Here is a 22,091-nt window from a genome sequence, read left to right as displayed (position 1 = left end):
ATAGGAAAGGAATTCAATTACTTTCTTGATGCACTTGTCTTGTCTTTCATTTGGCCAAGAATCTTTAGAGCACCTCAGACACTCAGTGGAATCTGGAAAAGATTAGAAAACAAAGTTTAAATTAAGCAAAATTTTTATTATGCACTGATTTGTGAAATGACCATTATTTTTTCTAGGCATAACTAGTAATTAAATTTAATTAAATAAATTTTTATTTTCTTGGAATTAAATAAACAAATCCGTAAGCAAGCATACAAATGCATTCGTATACAGTGCTGTATCCTGAAATCTAAAAATACTTTTTATAAAACCTCTTACTCTGTAGGTTTGTATAACTGTGCCACGTCTAATAAACCATGCAATGCTAAATTGCTAAACAAGGCATGTCATTGCTTTCTGTATCAACAATAAATGTCTAGCACACTTTGCTTATAGAGTACTTATAATTTGCTGCCAGGTAATGTCCTAAACTCTAAAGATGTATACAGATAAGACTGCAGTCCTATGTTTGTTATGTATTCTGGTTAGTTTGCAGATCGTATATGCAGAAGGCCATCGTCTCCTGTCTGAATGATGTTAGAAGAGTGTACATATAGTTGGCAGACAGTGTAGCTCCTGTCTTTATGAACAGGCAAACTCTCTACTACTTTTACTTTGCTTTACTTTGAGGTTCCTGCCAGCTAAGAGTTTCCAGTCTGATATAGTTATGAATAGTATAGGGTCAAAAATAAGGAAGAATGGCAGGAATTTATCTAACCAATATTTTATGGTCAAGTATCAATGCTAAAGAATGACTAGATGTTATAAAATACTAGTTCTTCAATCACAGTCTCTCAGACAACTGAATTTATTGCAAGCTATCAGTATTACAGCTCAGTGGCTCAGACACTAGCTCATAGCATACTGGATTATGATCAGATCACCACTCACTGACTCATAACATATAGGATTATGATCAGATCACCAATCGTAACCTGCTTATTATGTATCTGAAACATGGATGCCAAGAAATTTGCCTTAAGAGTGAAGTTCTATTGGATTTGCTTGTCTTCATGTGTTATCACAATAGAGGCTGAGGAAACAAAACCTGAAACACTGGACTTCAGGAAATAGCTTGTTAGCAGCTCTTTAATCCTCTGTGCAAACTGCCAGACCTCTGACTGACTTGTTCCCACACTCTAAAAACTAACCCTTACAGCATGGATCCCATACGTCAAACTGAGATTCTTCACAAAAGTCAGTGACAGCAAAGAAAATGTGGAAAGAAGGTTATGGGATTAGTTGTTATGTTTTGCCTCTATATAACTTTACTATTGTGGAAGCATACCTATCAACTGTACAGATTTTCGCAGAATGTCCAGATTGTTGCCTCTTATTTTTGGTCTGTTCCTCAAAGAATTTGTAGTTTTCTGGCAAATTGTTAAGGATTGAATTCACTAAATAGTGACAGGCACTTGAGTTTCAGACTTCATATCCTTCAGAAAATATATAATAATATATAAAGTTTATACGAGCAATATTTAAAATCTGTCCCTATTTTTGGACCTTTGCCCCCCCCCCCCGCGTTTTTTCTGGCTTTGTCCAGATTTCTTGTGTTGTGTTGAGGTATGTGTGGTTGCATTTGTGCTGGGCAGATTTGTACAGGTAGATGTTTTAGTTCAAGTCAGACTTTAGTGTAAAGCTTTTAGAGACAGCTACTGCCAAATCATGTTATAAGAAATAACCCATATTTCATCACTGTTTATTAATTCCACATCTTAATTTACTTATTGTTATCTACACCTCCAGTTATGAAAATTAGTTGCCCCCTTCCTCTGTCTGACAGCTATGGAATATTTACTGCTTTCCATTTTCTATTGCATGCAGCTTCTATTACAATTAACTTTTTTGATTCCATTCAGTATCCACTTGTCCCCTACCCTCTTTATGTATCTTGTTAGTAAAAGGTTTGAAGTTTTTCTTCTTTATTCATTATCCCCCGGATTCATAAAGCTCGGCGCAAGTCGAGCCCAAGGAGTAGATGCGCCATATGCATGTTAATGATGGCGCACAGCCACGTGCATAGGAAACGTGCGCGAGTGCAAGGGGCATATCGAAGTTGCGCAGGAAGGCATGTCAATGTCTGCTTTCGAGGAGCAACCTAAACTGCTGAATATTATATTCTGCCAGCAATAGTAATCGTACCTATCAGTGTCCGTGGAGACTGAAACTTATGCAAAGCAGAGTCCCTGCGAACAGAAGATGAAGACTCAAACACAAATGCACGATAGGGAATAATGGGTCCCTACCCATGAACAAATGACAGGAAAACCGTGTGCCTGTAGTCCAACGTAGTTCTGATAGCTATACCATGTGGAAGTGAAACATATCAGATGTTAGCGCACTGCCAGTAGGTACGTCCAGTCCAACGGAGAGTATCACCACCTGACCCATAATTTGAGGGAGGAAACATAGCTGTGCAGATGTGTCCATAACAAAATACACGAGGAGAAATGTAGATATGGGTAGTGACCGTATGACTGAATCATATCCCACAAGCCATGTAATTGTCACATACAAAAGATATGTTCATATTTCAGATACCAAATGTGATAGGAAATAGCATACGCATGTAAACAAAACAGAAGGAGCATATAAACGAGCCATAACAACACGGACACATGTAGGCCAAAAGGAACAGTATGATCCATACCATTGACCAAGATTACCACCTGTCTCACTTTGCGAGAGACAGTCCCTCTGTGGGCAGATGTGTCCTGACACAAACATGTAAAACTGGCAAATGTCCAGAGAATATAGGACATAATTCCTCCGTAGACATCATGCAATAGTTACATTAAACATATTTCACTGGACGTATAATACATAAATGTCATAACAAACAGAATAAGATACCAAAATGCTACAAGAATAAGCTTAGATATAGGCAAGAATTGTAAGTTTTATCTGCCGAACTGACCGTGGGTATGTGTCGGTCTGTAAAATATGCTGTGTTCACCGCAACTGTCACAGTAGGGTTGCCACCCTTACAAATGGCCAAAGTGGGACATGTTTGGTACAGACATCAGACTGTATAGGCCGACACATACCCACGGCCAGTACAAAGGACAGAACATAACTGTTTTGCCTACAGAAAAGCGTATTCCTGTAGCATTATTCTGTTTCTCATAACAGTCAGGTATTTCAGATACAGAATTAACTGTTTAATGCAACTATCACATAAAATATAAGAAATATGTTTGTCCTAAAATCTCAGGACATTTGCCATGTTGACAATTACATGTCAGGACACAACTGCCCAAAGAGGGACTGTCCCTCACAAAGTGGGACAGGTGGTAACCCTATGTCACACTGTGGTCAATTGAAAAGGTGGAAACACAACCGTTGACTGTGGGGAGGCAATGTCCACAACGGTCGGACATGTGTAAGGAATAGCTTGGACATAGGAAAAGGTGCCATCCTACCAATGAGTAGAACAGGCTGGCAAAATCCGGAAGTCAGCTGTATAATCCGAACGTGTATGTGACACAGTCGAACGGGTAGTACCCGGATACACCAACCAAGCAATGAAAGTGAAGTAAGGGCGTGTACCTATGTGCGTGAGGTATAGCATGTGGAAAGCAAACATGGCAGGGTAGTCCACACAACCATAAAGGTACCCAACACATGTAGGGTAGTCAATGTGTAACCCTGGCTGTGTCATCGGCCAACAACCAAAGTAGTGCTCTATGGAGTGTGAGTAATTCGCGTGTGAGGGGTTTGTGTTTAATGGTAAATTCCTCAAAGGTGATACTTGTGTCGTATGCAAAAAAGGTGAACTGGAGGTGTATGAGGGGGCAGCAAGTGAAGTGGAAAGAAACACAACCTCATGTAGAAACAGCTGCAAGACAAGCAGGCAGGCCATAGTGTAGAACACAATCCCACAAACATATGAATATGGAAATATACGAGGCAAATGTATAGATACGGCACCATCACATACCCATAGATGGGTCCTGATGGAACTGCCCATAACAAATGCAACACACCTGGATGCATAATAGCCTACGCAGCATACCCTCCACAACACACAACCTGCCACCACACCAGAACGTCCACCAAATCCAGCCGTACTTGGTCCACTGGTTTGTTGCAGAAACAGCTACAAACGGTGACCCCTACGCATATGTAGTAGGTATTTTCACCCTAGGCAGTGTCAGGATTTCAAACCATGTATCCCCTGCAGGTAAAACCCCCTGCACATTTTCGTGCAGCCACAAAAATCTTCGTTATCTAACTTGTTTTGGTTTTGACCAATTTTTGGGATATCCCTTACTTGTGTAAATAGTAGAATGGGTATGACGACATGATGTCCAATCCAGTAGATATCTGAACACAAGTCAGAACATGCAGTGGAGGTCCATGACACTATCCAGCCCTAAGTGGGCATGCATAACCTACCACCCAGGATAAAATACCTTCCCGTGATGCACGTGTCCAGACACGAATAGGAGGGAGAATATAATGCACACATTTGCAAATTGGAAAATGGCATGAGGGTGAGGAAGACACTACATAAACAGGTCAACCCTGATCAAATGTGAGGGACACTGACTATGTGCAGTCGTGACTGACCATACCTGTCAACCTGTGTGAGCAAGATATCTGGACATGAATATAAGTGAGACAAAGGTCCAAAATCAGGGACAATCTGTAAACATATCTCTTAGAAACATAGAATTTGATAGAATAACAGTTTGCACATTGGCATTAATGTCTGGAGTATGAAGTCTGAAATCCAACTGCCTGTCAGCACGTTCCGACTGCAGTCTTTAATGCTGAGCTACTGCTGTGCCAGAACACAACAGCGTATTACAGAGGTCTGTGCCATACCACTCAACTGTCCGGATATTCGCAGAATGACTAGGGTCACCACCTGTCCCACTTTGCAAGTAACAATCCCTCTGTAGGCAGTTGTGTCCTGTGAAAAAAATCAAGACATAGCAAATGTCCTGAGATTTTATTTCCTAATTTACTTTAATAGTCGCATAAAATGGTTATTTTATATATGAATCCTCAATATGTTATGTGAAGTAGCATAAGCAATTCAAATGTTACTAGAATAAGCTATTATATGTACAAAAAAGGTTAAAGTTCAGTACTAAGCACGGCTGTAGGTATGTTTTGTCCTGGAAAATCTGACATCTCTATAGAACATAGGTTCATAGGTTCATAGGTTCATACTAGGCTATCTGCCCTAGGGCATTTATAAGCCTAGCCAGAATGTGTTTGGCTTTCGCCACCCATTTTAAATTTATTTTGCTATGCCCTTTTTCGAGGTTAGTATACTTTGCCTCTGTCTAACAGTGACACAGAAGTGATACCCGGGGTAAACCTACGATCTCCCATCCACTCATCAAGATTCCTCTTGAAGAGAGTCAATGAGGGACTCTGCCTAACCTGGACTGGGATTTTATTCCAGAGTGAAGGGAGCCTCTGGGTTATGAATCTGTCCCTCCAGCATGTCCTATTTATTTCAGTGCTGAGGTTCAAGTCTCTCGAGCGCGTAGCTCGATGGGATTTGGATTTTCTGAGGTGCAGCATGTGCATTAATTCCGGGTTGGACATGGCTTTATACGTCAGGCACAGACCGCATCTGAACAGGTGGTATGCCACTGAGTAGAGCTGGAGTTTCTTTTCACCGGGCAGCATATGGCATCTATTTGAGCCCTTTGATCCTCTTGGTGAGGTACTTTTGGGGTCTTTCCAGTTGCTGCAGGTGTCTGGTAAGGTACATCCCAAAAGGGGCATTGTACTCAATTATGGGCCTGATGAGGGATGAGTAAAGAGGCACGATGACCTCCCCTGATCTAGATGTGAATCCCTTCATGATTAGGTGGGCTATATAAAATGTTTTTCTAACCACTTTGGCCACGTGGTTGTCAAATGAGAGATTGCTATCAACTTGGGTCCCCAGGTCCCTAATTACTTCTTCTGTACTTAATGGATTACCACCTATGTGGTAATTTGTGGGCACTGTTTTTGCCAAAGGGATGGCTATACACTTTTGGCATTTAGCTTGAGGCCATGGCTCTGGCACCAGTTGTCTGTTTCTATGAGGCCCTTTTGGAGGATGCTTGTGTCAGCTGGAGAGTCGATTATGGCACCCAGTTTGCAGTCATCTGAACTTGGTCAGCCACAGTCCTTCCATGTTGGCCTGTACCTCCGAAATATATACCGAACAAGAGAGGTCCCAGGACTGAGCCTTGTGGGACACCACTTGTAACTGGTTTGGAGTCTGACATGGCTCCAGCAATTCTAACCATGTGGGTTCTGTCCTTGAGCCAGTTTGCAATCCATCTAGTGACATAGGGGTTTATATTTAAGCTGGTGAGCTTATCTATAATGCCCGAGTGGGGTATTGTATCGAAGGCTTTTGCGAGGTCCAGGTAGGCTGTGTGGACCACCTTCCCCTCGTCAATGGCCTTGGTGACTGTTTCAAAGAAATCAACCAGGTTTAAGAGGCAGGATCTGCCCTTAACAAAGCCGAACTGGGTAGGATCCAGTGTTTGTAGGTCCCTAATATCTTTATTTTTGAGGTCCATGATGATCCTTTCCATAGCTTTGCAGACCAAGCTAGTCAGGCTTATGGGGCGATAGTTTCCAGGATCTGTTGAGGCATCACCTTTATGGAGAGGGACCACTGTTGCTGTACGCCACTCTTTGGGCACATATCCTGTAGTAAGGCTGAGATTGAACAGTAGTTTTATGTTTGGGTTTAGCTCTTCTTGGAGTTCATGTAGGACGCAGCCCAGGACACCATCTGGTCCCATTGATGCTATGTTTTTTGCTTTGGAGAGGGTGGCTCTTACCTGAGCATCTGAGATGTCAGGAGGGCAGCATTCTGCTGGGATAGATATTTGCACTTTTGGTGGGGAGGGGGGGGAGAAGTTTGCACTGAACCTGTCAGCTAGGATGTTGGCAATGTCTGTGGGTTTGGTGTATTTTTTGTCATTTTGGACTAATTCTGAGCATATCTGGGAATTACCACCCAGGTTCATAACATAACTAAAGAAAGCCTTGTGATTATCCTTAGTGTCCTGTGCAATTTTTCTCTCGAAGCTGGCCTTAGACAATTTTATGAGTGCCCGTAGTTTTTTGCTAATACTGATCAGTGATGCTTTCCCTTTTTGGGATTTTGCTCTATCATTTAGTAGCTTCCTCCTTCTATTGTATAGTTTGTTTATGGCTGGGGTCCACCAGACAGGACGTCTGCCTTTGGAGGATTGGGTCTTGGTTTTATTTGGGATCGCATGATCCATGCATTCCTGAAGGTGTTCATAGAATGCGTTTATAAAGGATTCTGCGGTCTGGGCCGTATTTTCCATAGGCCTGGGGGCTTTGAAGGATTCCACCTCAGTTTTGAGGAGTGTGAAATTTGCTTTAGAAGTTTTCACTGTGGTTTTCTGGGCATGGGGTGGGGTCGGGATGTGAATATCCAGTGAGATTAGTTTATGGTCTGATCTTACCAGTGAGGGATACACTTCTGGTCTGGGGCATAGAGTCCCCATGTTGGTGATGATCAGGTCCAGTATGTTTTCCCCTCTTGTTGGGAGTGGTAACAAGTTGTTCCATAGCATTTGAGTTTATAAATTCTAGGAACCTTTGGGCTAGGGTGTTGGAGCTAGAGTAATGCTCCCAGTCTATGTTTGGGTAGTTGAAGTCGCCCAATATAATGGTGTTTGGAGAGACAGTCATATTTTCCAGTGTTCTCAGGAAGGCCGAGTGGGGTTCCTGGGTTTGGGAGGGTGGTCTGTAGCAGTCTATAAACTGGAAGGCAGTTTTACCCACTGTTAGTTGCACATGGATAGTCTCTGATGCTTTGTGCTTTGCCTCCAACCTGGAGGTGTGGGTATCTTTGATGAATATCGATACTCCCCCTCCTTTTGTGGTTCGGTCCAAGTTTTGGGGCCGAAAAGCATGGTATGAGGTATAACCTGGTAGTGCTGGGGTGCTCTCGGGAGCCTTGAACCAGGTTTCTGTTACTGCACAGATATCGATGTTCTCCATGCTAAGGAGAGTTTTGAGTGCATGCATCTTGAGGTTTAGACTTCTGACGTTGAGTAGCATTACTCTTAGTTTCTTATCCCTTGTGATACCTATGGAGGTGGGTTTGTCTTTTGAGCCTTGCCTAAAAAAGGCACTATGGGGGTGTATCGTGGCTTGTCGAGCATATCATCCCAAGCTGACAGGCATTGGATCCCCTTTGAATGACACCAGTACTTAAGCCAATTGTTGAAATTGATCATCTTGTCTTCATATTGTGGCATCATTCTTGGTGAGGGTAAGATGCTACTCAAGGTCAGGGTCATACCGGCCTGGGCCACATGCTCAGAGAGCTCCTTTATGTCTCTTTTCATGTAGCCCAGGGAGGTACACATGTCCCACTTTGGGCAGTCAAAAAGGTGGCAACTTTAAGAATGACCACAGGTTCGCCCCATAGTGTTGGTGTGTGCCTCCGACAATCTGCACCAGTATGGTAAATAGCTCAGGATTGACGTCACTAAATAATGAGAAATAGCCTGAGTATAAGACTCCACAACCTGCAGAAAAGTCATGCTAATGCAAAACCTAGCATTCTATCAACATTCTAAGCTTGTAAGAGCAATCATTAAAATGTGTCCCTAACTGTCCCCCCATCATGTAGGTTTTACGCAGGTTCAATGCTCTAAGAGGTTGAGAGGTATGGTCCATACATATATACAGGAACTTCACACTTGTGTAATGTACAACTGCATACCTGTAGTCAATTCATGTCCAAAAAATAATAATCCCCGTATGACTGTATACAGGTAATAGTCAAATGTGAATGGGAACACCCCTCACCGTGGAGTATGGACTATAACAACCCCACCCATAATATGTAATGCCAACAGAATAAGCTGCTGACAGGTGCCCAAACACCTGTGTCTATAAACATAGGTAAAACTTCAAAATAGGAAGATAATCCCTGTCCGTATGCTTTGTCTGACATTTGACCTTGGCCAGGGAAGTTCCGTTCACCAGGTGGACAAGCCTAAACCAAGATCACTACATGAACACCCTGACAATCAAAGACCTGTATGTGGCTGGACTATATGCCTTGGTGTTCTGCATATCCTCGGAGTGATTAACAATGCAGCCGGAGTCCACAGCAGTAGCTAATAGGGAATGTGTAATATGTAGTACCGCCTTTTTCCCAGCAGGAGAATGGATGCCTGTGTCGTAGGTGAAGCGGTGAGGCGTATGTTGATGTAGCTAAGTACTATGGGTATGCATATCAATGAGGGAGAACACCAATAGAATAGTGGTTCCAGTATCCGGCCAACGTGAATGCAGTCCCGGTTGACCTACGACCACTGCACATATAACTTGAAAATGTAATGAAAGCGTTTGTGCAGTATACACATTTAAATATGTAAAGGTGAACGTGTGTTTTGCAGTAGTCCGTAAACTGGAATACAGATATGTAACTGTTACGGTCAGAATTATGAAAGTTCACGGAGGCACAATTATCTGTGAAACATATGTAACCCACAATAAGGATATGCAAGTGCGCCTGCGTGTGTGTAATCCGCTCACAGAATAGAAAATGAATGGTGTTTTCCCCACGTTCTATGTACATGGCTCATACCTGTTAAACCCGTAAAGTATGAAACCGGACAAAGCCATGACAACAACTGGTACAAATAGGGACAATCCCCAGATATTGCCCTAACAAACGTAGAAAGTGGATAGAATAACAGGTGTGTCACTAGCATGGATTCTCTGAAGGGTATGAAGTCGTAACCTGAAATGTTTGTCATTATTTACCAACATCAGTCTTTAATGATATGCCACTAACTTGCCAGATAGACACAAGGTTATGAAAAACGGACCAAAGATAAGAGGCAAACAGCTGTACATGCAGCGGAAATCTGTACAGTTGAAAGGTATGATATGGAGATATATATACACATATATCCACAGACATAATCCAAAGCAAATTACAAGATGAGGAATGTACAGACATATGTATATATGTACATATATATATATCTATACACACATGATACATGAATAGATATATACGCAACAAACATATGTCCCTGTACATATAACACATGTACATAAATAGGTCACGGTATAGCTAATATGGATAGACAGACAGACATGCATGAAAGGAGAATACACAGATAGTTTCCAAACCATTGCCCAGAAAGTACCAGTGTAACAGGGCCTGCAAGTTCTACACGTTAAACATGAATATAGGTGTCCTTTGCAGGACCCCAAAAATTGATCATGTATGAAGTGCGAACCGTCATTGATGCAAAAGAAGTCACACCTGCAACTACGATATAGGTGTACATGCAACAGTAGCAGGTACAAGGGTAAGAACACATGGGTCGATTGAATGTATGACATACAAGCTGATGTCCGCAGAATGGGGAGTGCTCGGAAGTGTCCTCATACTTTATTATCGCTCACATTAAATATGTCTAATGGGCACTGTGGAGGTGTGTCAGGTATGTGAATCATGGGTATGCAGAATTGGGCCAAGGTGTTGGTTGGCACAGATCTATTAGGTACGCCCCATGAGAGTGATCAATATACCTATGTGGGTATAGCACACGCCTACACTCTCCAAAAAGGTGCAACCCATCTACTGGATATTGTGTAAACCATTGGGGGAAGATGTAGGGACCTATATCACTGTCATGTAGGCGATTATCATGGATGTACACGCGTACGACCAAGATGGTAACTATACCTGCCAGAATTTCAGAATAAGACAGCTGGACTAAGGCATAGTACACGACAGACAAATAGGGACTATATTAAATATACCTCAGACAAAGTCAGACCGTTGATAGAATAATTGCGTAGTCAGGAATACAAATGTTATGAGAGTTAGTAATCATGAAATAGAAATGTCAGTCATGATTACCTAAGCGCACAGTCCGTCATGGCTTGCCAGCAATCTACCAGAAAGGCACATTATCATGACAAATGTAACAGAATAATAGGTCAAACCCCAGGGCGTATACCCATAATGTGTACAGGTGAGAGGTATGAAGGTAACCCATCCTAATGAAATGTACAGAACTAGTGATACTAGGTGGACAGGTGAGAAGAAAGACATCAGGACAAATGACAAAACATGTACAAGTCATAAGCATGTTTGCCCACAAATGTATATTACAATGTATGGCCTGTGAAAGTCAATGTGGAAGGTTAATAGACACAAAAGACATGTGTCCCTCAGGGTGTCATGCAGTGTCACCGATATAGTGTCCAGTCCCCCATACTTGTACGTGAGCTCTGCCACTGACGGAAAGCGCAAATACCGGCATACACATAAGGTACATGATGGAATAATTAGTGTGGATAAGCACCTGTTGGCCTGTGTGAGGAATATAACCCAGTGGGTGGGTGTGTCCTGCAATAGGAATGTAATGGTAACTGGCCTGTGATGGCGCCATGTATTGTGTGTATTGGCGTAAGGAAATTGATGTCCAGTATCAGAAACATACCTCACAACTGTACGAATGTGCAGATGTATGCCTCATATGTGTGGTGTGTTCCTCTCACAATCTGTACCTGTCTGCCAAATACCTGAGAACTGACGTCATTAAATAATGATAAACATATGTGTTTAAGACCCCAAATCCCTCAGAAAGGTCATACTAATGCAAAACCTATAATACTGTCAACTATCTACATTTGTAAGAGCAATATGTAGAATCTGCCCCTATCTGTCCCCCCATCATGTGAGGCTTTGTAAAGATGTTTTGCACTAGGAGGTTGGTAGGTATGATCTGAAACAGATACATGTCAGAGGAAACAGCATTATCGACTGCAAGATAACTCAGAAGGTATGAAAAGCCCTGCAGTAGGAAGTTCATCCGCAAGTATGTGCTGACATGTCAAATGACACGGCAGTCTACAGGAAGTACCTATATGGTGTCACCTTTATCAGTGATTACAGTGAGACATACCCACAGCCATGCATACACCACAAATAGACATAGCACACAGCAAAGCCTAGGCCATGATACGCGAAGCCTCCGGTGTGTATGGATTGAGTGAGAGTACAGCAAGGAAAGATGACTGCCAGGCTATTCAGCAAACACCTGCAGGGGCGTGCAAGACCGCTCGTAACACGAACATTGCACGGACAATGTTGGGATTTGCAACATACCCCATTTGTATGAGTAAGCTATGCAAATGATGTAATTATAGGGTTGCCACCTTTCCAAATGCCCAAAGTGGGACATTTGTGCTACAAACAACAGATTTTGCAGGGCAAAACATACCCACGGCCAGTACAAAGGACAGAACTTCAGTTTTTTGCCTGAATAAAAGTTTATTCTTGTAGCATTTTAGTTCCTTATTCTGTTTCTTATAACATTTAGGTGTTTCAGATACAGAATAACTGTTTTATGCAACTATTACATAAAATATAGAAAATAATTTTGTCCTAAAATCTCAGAACATTTGCAATTTTTTCACATTTTTTGCAGGACACAACTGCCCAAAGAGGGACTGTCCCTCGCAAAGTGGGACAGCTGGTAACATGAAACAGTAAGCTGCCCGTGCAAGAGCAGAGTTATGTGCAGAAATGTACCTGGATGTTATGCGACTAACGTTTTACACGTTGCTAAACGGAGCAATGACATCTGCAAATACAGTATGAATACAGTCGAAGAAGCATGCCAATGTCCAAGTCTAAGGCCAGTGGTGGCTTTGTCCATTGGATATCAATGAACCAGTAGTTGTCCTCCCCAATCCCTGGTATGGAATCGTAGCGCAGTGCCACGAGAACGTGCTGTGCTTCAAAACAAGACATATGGATAATATACATACAAAATGTAGGTTTAGTTAGATGTTAGTACTCCATGCAGATGAATGGCAAGCTGGAGACAACATGGCTACTGCGTACTGGTAAGCACAAATTACGGCACACAAACTTGTAAACAAAACACAAACCAAGTCCAGCAAGCCAAAACTCCAAGCTGTAGCAAAACGCTATAAAATGAAAGAATATAATCCAAGTTGCAAGGGCTAAAGAACACAAACGTTTAATTTAAGCGCTTAGGTCTGCTATGTAAGCAAGACTTCTTCAGAAAACAGTGTTCCAGTTAAAAAACCGCCATTTAAATAATCAGCTGTTACAAATTAAGTACATTTTTAAAGGCATAGTAAAATAAAACCAGGAACACAGATGCTATCAAGTCTACCTACACCAAACAAAGTAAAAGTGTACACAGTCTACTTCTACTTCATATTTTACCTTAACACTACTTTAAGTAATTTAATTTCCATATAATAGCAATAATGAAAAACTATAAATATATAAATAAAAATTCATAATACATATTAAACAGTGCATGTTGTACAGAAAGAAAAATCTTTTAAAAAAACCTTTTAAAAAACTTTTCAGAAAAATTATGTATATATAACTAAAAATATGTATCTAAAATTGTATATGTAAATAAAAATATAAATCCATTATGTGTGCAATAATTATACAAATCCTTATATTAAAAAGAGTTCCCATATTTACAACATTTTTATTGGGTGTAGTTATTATATTTTATAAATTTTATTTTATTTTACTTTTTTCAACTTTAAAATAAACAGTTATTTTCTGAGACTTCTAAGTCTAAAAATACTTGAAATGGAACAAGTGTCGTTTAACCCAGGTTTATGGCAAGCATTTAATTTAACTTGCCAAACTAATTCTAGTTCTTCAAGTTTCAGTTGCCTTGGTCCTCCTCTATAGTCTACTTTCATATCATCTATAACAATAAACTTAAAGCTATGCCCTATATTAGTACAAATATGTTTGGCTAGGGCGTTATCTAATTTTCGTTTGTTAATAGCATATTGATGTTCATGCAGTCTATCACGTAATCTTCACTCCGTTTTGCCCACATAAAATGAAGGGCACATTTTGCACATAGCTAGATACACTATAAAGGTAGAATTGCAGTTAAATTTCCCTCTTATTTTATAACGTATGCCATTGATAGTAAAAAAATCAGTCACATCAATATACTTACAAAAGTTACAATTTTCACATTTACTCATCCCTGATCTACGTATATGGGGGATGTTAATATGTTCTAAAATAGTTTTTAAGTTGTTTCCCTTTCTAAATGTGACCCTAGGTAGGTCACCCAATTTACTATGAATAGTTTCATTTGTTTTAAATAAGCTCCAATTTTTCTTAAGGATGTTAATACATAAGGAACTTTGTGGGGAAAAGGTAATTATGAGGTTAACTCTATTATCGTGTGTTAGGTCTCCATTTGGCTTAATAGGTTCAACTAACTTATTACTTTCCCCCTGTGAATCTATCATAGTTTTTCTAGAAAGAATTGGTAAAAAGAAGTTATTTCTCTTAATACTAACTTCATTAATCAAATTATCTAAAAGTACTTCCGGGTAACCACGTACCAAAAACATGCTCTTAAGAAATGAACACTCAAGAAGAAAGTCGGTGTCCAAGGTAGTCATCCTAGCTGCTCGCACCAGTTGACCCTTGACCACCGACTACTTAAAAACTATTTTAGAACATATTAACATCCCCCATATACGTAGATCAGGGATGAGTAAATGTGAAAATTGTAACTTTTGTAAGTATATTGATGTGACTGATTTTTTTACTATCAATGGCATACGTTATAAAATAAGAGGGAAATTTAACTGCAATTCTACCTTTATAGTGTATCTAGCTATGTGCAAAATGTGCCCTTCATTTTATGTGGGCAAAACGGAGCGAAGATTACGTGATAGACTGTATGAACATCAATATGCTATTAACAAACAAAAATTAGATAACGCCCTAGCCAAACATATTTGTACTAATATAGGGCATAGCTTTAAGTTTATTGTTATAGATGATATGAAAGTAGACTATAGAGGAGGACCAAGGCAACTGAAACTTGAAGAACTAGAATTAGTTTGGCAAGTTAAATTAAATACTTGCCATAAACCTGGGTTAAACGACACTTGTTCCATTTCAAGTATTCTTAGACTTAGAAGTCTCAGAAAATAACTGTTTATTTTAAAGTTGAAAAAAGTAAAATAAAATAAAATTTATAAAATATAATAACTACACCCAATAAAAATGTTGTAAATATGGGAACTCTTTTTAATATAAGGATTTGTATAATTATTGCACACATAATGGATTTATATTTTTATTTACATATACAATTTTAGATACATATTTTTAGTTATATATACATAATTTTTCTGAAAAGTTTTTTAAAAGATTTTTTAAAAAGATTTTTCTTTCTGTACAACATGCACTGTTTAATATGTGTTATGAATTTTTATTTATATATTTATAGTTTTTCATTATTGCTATTATATGGAAATTAAATTACTTAAAGTAGTGTTAAGGTAAAATATGAAGTAGAAGTAGACTGTGTACACTTTTACTTTGTTTGGTGTAGGTAGACTTGATAGCATCTGTGTTCCTGGTTTTATTTTACTATGCCTTTAAAAATGTACTTAATTTGTAACAGCTGATTATTTAAATGGCGGTTTTTTAACTGGAACACTGTTTTCTGAAGAAGTCTTGCTTACATAGCAGACGAAAAGCGCTTAAATTAAACGTTTGTGTTCTTTAGCCCTTGCAACTTGGATTATATTCTTTCATTTTATAGCGTTTTGCTACAGCTTGGAGTTTTGGCTTGCTGGACTTAGTTTGTGTTTCGTTTACTGCGTACTGGTACTTATGTGTGGAAGCGCTCTGTCAGAGATGTAACGAAGCATTTGTAGGCAATGTGAGGCAAGTGAGGCTGAGGATAGTGAATCACAACATGTCATGCCATATGGGCCAAGCCTCTACAGTGTAGTATAGGTTAAGGGGACTATTAGAGTAGAAGATAGATGACAACATGCGTGTGTATGTATAAAACACTGTAACCTCACCGGAGCAGTGTCACATGTGTGCTGTCAGTACTCAGTGGAAGAGACGTGCCATGAGCTATCCTAGGGAACGTCAGGAGACTGACGGCGTACGCCATGGATACCACCGATGTGACCTGCAAACCTACCCACAGTGTGTCTGCACCCGTGCGCGCCAGTAAGCCCAAGTAAGCATGTGTGCACGCGTGTTAGCCTGTGTGCGCGTGTGGAAGAACGAGTAAGCTAGCGTACGAATGGTGAAGCCTGTGTAATGTCATGTATGCGTTTGTAAGCAAGCATACATGTGTACTACACACATCACACACGTACTGCACACACAGACATACATGCTGCCAATACTACACACATCAGTGAAATGGCACATGGATGGAGGCTACATCATCAGAAGTAACAGTGCTGTAAACTATGCTACAGTGATGGTCATAACTGCAATGCATCATGCCTGCTGAAGTACACCTGGAAGTAACACACTGTGTGTTAACAGCATGCTAACATCAATACACTGGAATAAAGCCACTGTGTGCAGCAGCACCAGATTAGTCAGATCCTGCATCAATGTTACACATCACAGGTGGTGGCACAGGTGACATCATATGCACAGGGTGTGGTGTTAACATGTCCAGAGCTGTCATAGAGCCATCCAATGTACACGTAGGGGTGTGTGTGTGTGAGGGACAATGGTTATTGCATGGCCCAATGGTGGTGCAATGGGTGTGTGTATGTGATAGCCGTAGCTGTTTGTGGTAAGTGTGTGTCTGCATATACACAGGTACAGCATGTGTCAGCCATATACAGGAGGTTGTGGGACAGTCACAGACCATACCTGCCAGGCTGTAGAGTTCCCCATTACTGGCCATGGACACCCCTCCATGCATCCAACACAACTCAGTCCTGCACCTGTCAATGTCTACACATACAGTCCTGGGATCTGTACCACAACCTGTGGATAAACATGCATCTGTAATGTTAACCTGAGGTGCATAGAACTGACAGTTACTACAGATGGATATGAGCCATACTCACACTCCAATGTAATAACCACTGCTGACTGTTGCCGAGATCTGCATACGACCAGTCAAAGGTGCTGCACTAAAATTGTTTCCAATGCCCGTGTAATACCCAGCAACACAATAACCGGTCACTAAACATGTATAACCCACGACCACTACAGCACACAGTATGTGCACTATCACAGAGCCATAGCAGATGTACATACATCCAAGGTGCTCACGTACAGACAATGCAGCAGAGTCAAGAGTGATAATCCCAACATACATATCTATATACAATATACATTATATATATATATATATATATATATATATATATATATTTATAGCCATATACATATATATATATATATATATCTATCTATCTATCTATATATATATATATATATATATATATATATATATATATATATATGTATATATATATATATATATATATATATATAGAGCTATATACATATATATATATATATATATATATATATATATATATATGTAGATAGATACATACAGACACACACACACACACACACACACACACACACACACACACACACGTGGCAGGGTTGGGAGCAGAACATAAACGTAAGCACTGTACCACACGACAGCATCACGCAGTTACAAAACGCGCTACCGTGATCAGTGGATCACATGATTCACACAGGCACGTCTAGCCTGCAGACAGCAGCATCAAAGGCAAAGACGCCACACAGATGTTATGGAGAGTGAATACTGTAAAAGCAATGTACTTTTGTCATGCAGCTGGAAACACACACACACACACACACACACACACACACACACACACACACACACACTTGGCAGGGCTGGGAGTCGAACATACACCTAACTACCCTAACACACTACAGCATGACACATTTACAGAACGCGCTACCAAGATTACTGAACACAGCACTCCCAGAGGCATACTTCTAGGTGGGTGACATCATCCGCAAAGGGAAAGACGCCGATAGGGAATGTATGTGGTGTGAGGCATCTAAAAGCATTACTGTGTCCCCAGGCAGCTGGAAAGACACACACACACACACACACACACACACACACACACACACACACACACACACACACACACACACTTGACAGGGCTGGGAGTCGAACATACACCTAACTACCTTATCACACTACAGCATTACACATTTACAGAATGCGCTACCGACATTACTAAGCACAGCAGTCCCAGAGGCAGACATCTAGGTGCGTGTCATTATCTGCAAAGGCAAAGACATCGGTAGGAAACTGCTGTCATGTGCGGCGTCTAAAAGCAAGACTGCTTCCCCAGGCGGATGGGAGTATGCACGCAAACACACACACACACACACACACACACACACACACACACACACACACACACACACACTTGGCAGGGCTGGGAGTCGAACATACACCTAACTAACCTAACACACTACAGCATGACGCATTTACAGAATGCGCTACTGGGATTACTAAGCACAGCAGTCCCAGAGGCAGACATCTAGGTGCGTGTCATCATCCGCAAAGGCAAAGACATCGGTAGCAAACTGCTGTGGTGTGCAGCGTCTAAAAGCAAGACTGCTTCCCCAGACAGATGGGAGCATGCGTGCAAACACACACACACACAAACACAGACACACACACACACACACACACACACACACACACACACACACACACACACACACACTTGGCAGGGCTGGGAGTCGAACATGCACCTAACTACCCTAACGCACTACAGCATGACACATTTACAGAATGTGCTACTGAGATTACTGAACACAGCACTCCCAGAGACATAGTTCTAGGTGGGTGACATCATCCACAAAGGCAAAGACGCCGATAGGGAATGTATGTGGTGTGAGGCATCTAAATGCATTAATGTGTCCCCAGGCAGCTGGAAACACACACACACACACACACACACACACACACACACACACACACACACACACACACACACACACACACACAGACACACACACACACACACACACACACACACACACACACACACACTTGACAGGGCTGGGAGTCAAACATACACCTAACTACCTTATCACACTACAGCATTACACATTTACACAACGCACTACCGAGATTAAAGAGCACAGCACTCCCAGAGGCATACATCTAGGTGGGTGACATCATCCGCAAAGGCGTGGACGCCGATAGGGAATGTATAGAGAGTGAGCAGTCTGAAATCATATTACTGTCCCAAGGTAGACATAGACAAACACACGGCAGTGGTGTGATCGGGGCAACCAAATACCTACGGAGCACTACAACAACACTACATAGATATGGGACGTGCCACAGAAAGAACACCCTTCAAGACAGCAACCAGTGTGTTCAATGTAGGCATCCATTGTGACATTGAAAATGGACATCTGTTGCCTGGATGACCACCATCGCTATACAGGATGTCAACGGCCATGCCCACACGCTTAGTATCACACGTCTGTTTGGAATGTACTGTGTGTCCATCTACACAATGGTGTACTGGGCATGCTCACACACTTAGCAGTTGCAAAGGGACGTCTTGCATGCACATGGATTCTAAACATGGAAGGGCATAGTATGGTATTACTGTCCCCACGTACATGAAGGCCACTCACATGTATTTACCAGTACAGATTCAAGAGCTATCACAGATGTCTCAGGTGCATATCACAGAGGTACACATCACAATCTACAATGTAGCCCTCCAACATCACCATGTCATTGGACCAGCAATACACAGCCATACATTAACACAACACCGTGGGACTCATGACCAGTGGACTGTACATAGGTCTACACCAACTGTGCAGACTACACATGTACCGACAGGGTTCCATCATGTGTTATGCATTGCAATGATACCACTGTACATAACCAGGTCGGCTCTACACATGCCAGGGGCCCTGGGTCTTACACAGCTGTGACAGTTGACTGTCACTGTACACCAACGAACTCACATGTTTGGCTATGTCATACATGTAATTGCAGTGGATATGTGCATGGACCACACACACAACACATATGTACATAGCATAGCTTTTGCTGTCCTCCGTGCAGACAAGTGGCTACAGCAATCATACGCACGTAAATGGAAGGTGGGTCCATGGCTGTTGAACGCTAACAGTACATGAGGCAGCAATGTTGACCGAGGACACATTCCCTCTGTACTAGTTACCCATGACACCCATCATATCATACAACAGTCCATGTGTTATGTATGTCAACACACATGTCCACCAATTGCAATGCATACAAACATGGCTACATGACAGGCATGTAGGACCAACACACATGTGCAATCTGTAGTGTGCATGCAGCTACCATGCATGTGCAGTAGCTGATGTAAGTAACTAATCTGTGCCTAACTACAACATGCAGTTGCAATGCAGCCCCATCATTGACACCTGTATATGGTGACATACTGACAGTACGGTAGAATGTACAGCAGGTATGGATGGATGTGTGTACATAAAGTGGTGATCCACCTGTGTAGATGGATGTTTGCTGGAGATGGCTCACAGGTGTGTCACATGCCATCCTACCATTACATGTGCAAACAGTACACTATGTTACCATTACTTGACGGTGGAGAGATAAAACCTACACAGCGGTTAGGTGTCACAGACAGTACGTCACTTGACACCTGTAACACTTACATCCTCCTGTGTGCATATAGCAGCACAATTGCCGAAGGTAGCATTGGTACACATAATGTGGCCAATACTGCTGCATGTCTGTCAGACGTATCATCATATAGCAGGTGTATCATTCACAGTACTGCCATGTGTGTTTGCTTGTATGACCATATATGCCACATATGGTGGGGAATACATCCCAATTGTTACACACCCCTGTACACTGTTGTAGAGATCTGTACATACTGCAGTGTGGAAAGCATGACATAGGCAGGTGTGGTGTGTGTATCACACACATCAGCTATCCATATGTGTATGACATTTGTGGTATCCACACTGTGTGTGTGTATGTAGGTATGTATGGCTGTCTGGTGCATGGAGTGTGGGTGTATGCTTCCATACAGAACACACAGGATCCCTAACACCTCATGGTGATGCAGTCCACTACCCTGTTGATGCCATCAGTCTCAGCCGCACTGGCTACCTGTAAATGTTCTTTCTCTGTGTCGCGTCATGTGGGTTCACAGTACTGTGACGGTGATGACCACATAGGCAAGGGTCCTCACCTCAACACTATGGGGTGTGCGTTATAGTGTTGTTGGCCCCGTGAGTGTGAGCATGTTCCTGTAATGTGACAGGGTATTACTGCTACACAGTGAGGCCTCATGCTATCAAGTGGCCTCTGACATCATCATTGGCCAGACCGCTGTGTACAACCCCTGCACTGTGTCAACATGCCTGTGATGTGACCTGGTATGGATGTCATGTCTCTAGCCACTGTAGCCTATTAAACTGCCCACATGCTTCTGGATCAGTATATGTGTGGACATCTGTGTTATGCTAGACTTTCCAACAGTCAGGCTGAGGCTACGTATAGCATGCTGATATTGCCATATGTGCCTGTGAGTACTCCACAGTTACACATGGGAGACTGCAAACAGTGCTACCTGTAGGCACATGCAAGTAGACCATAAGGAGGGAACCAGGGCATCATTACCAACATGCTGTTACTGTTGTTACCAAGACACATACTGTGAAAATATAACAATGCATGCTAAACCTGCACTACATGATATGTCTGGTGCGTGTCAACAGTACACAACTAATGTAATATACACGTCTCTCACTATTCAGACACAACTAATGTAATATACACTTCTCACTATTCTGTACACACTGTGCATCAGACCATTTGAGCATAAACCTGCACCAATGGTGTGGATGACAGGGATGCGGCACAGGCTTCATCATATGCACAGGGTGATAATGTTTGCCAGGGGCATAGGCTGCACCAATGGATGACATCTTGTGTGTGGGTAAGGGCCAGTGATATGATTGGACATGTCCGTTCAGTATGCATGTGGGTGTTGTGGTGCCCTACAGATGTCTTTGCTGTGTGAGTGTATGTGTGCACACAGTTCTGCCTTTTGTGAGGCCTACACGGGGTATTATTGACAGCTCCAGATTGTACAGACCAAGTTGTACAGCTACTGTGTCCGGCCACGGCCAC

At 41.7% G+C, this 22,091-nt stretch overlaps 1 protein-coding gene across 1 annotated transcript in view; it reads right to left on the bottom strand.

Annotated features, from left to right (window-relative positions):
- The window catches only part of LOC122803784 (extracellular calcium-sensing receptor-like), a 394,251-nt gene that overhangs the window by 828 nt on the left and 371,332 nt on the right, over nucleotides 1–22,091 (bottom strand). Inside the window, exon 6 of the mRNA XM_044073472.1 lies at nucleotides 1–92. This exon is cut by the window's left edge and continues 828 nt beyond it. Within this exon, the coding sequence (XP_043929407.1) occupies nucleotides 1–92 (92 nt within the window). The remainder of the gene's footprint in view (nucleotides 93–22,091) is intronic.

Source organism: Protopterus annectens, chromosome 6.part0, assembly GCF_019279795.1.
Source record: "Protopterus annectens isolate FY-2018-M chromosome 6.part0, PAN1.0, whole genome shotgun sequence".
In the NCBI taxonomy this organism is placed as follows: domain Eukaryota; kingdom Metazoa; phylum Chordata; order Ceratodontiformes; family Protopteridae; genus Protopterus; species Protopterus annectens.
The sequence above is the reverse complement of the archived record's forward strand: the minus strand, read 5'-3'. Positions and strand labels throughout refer to the sequence as shown.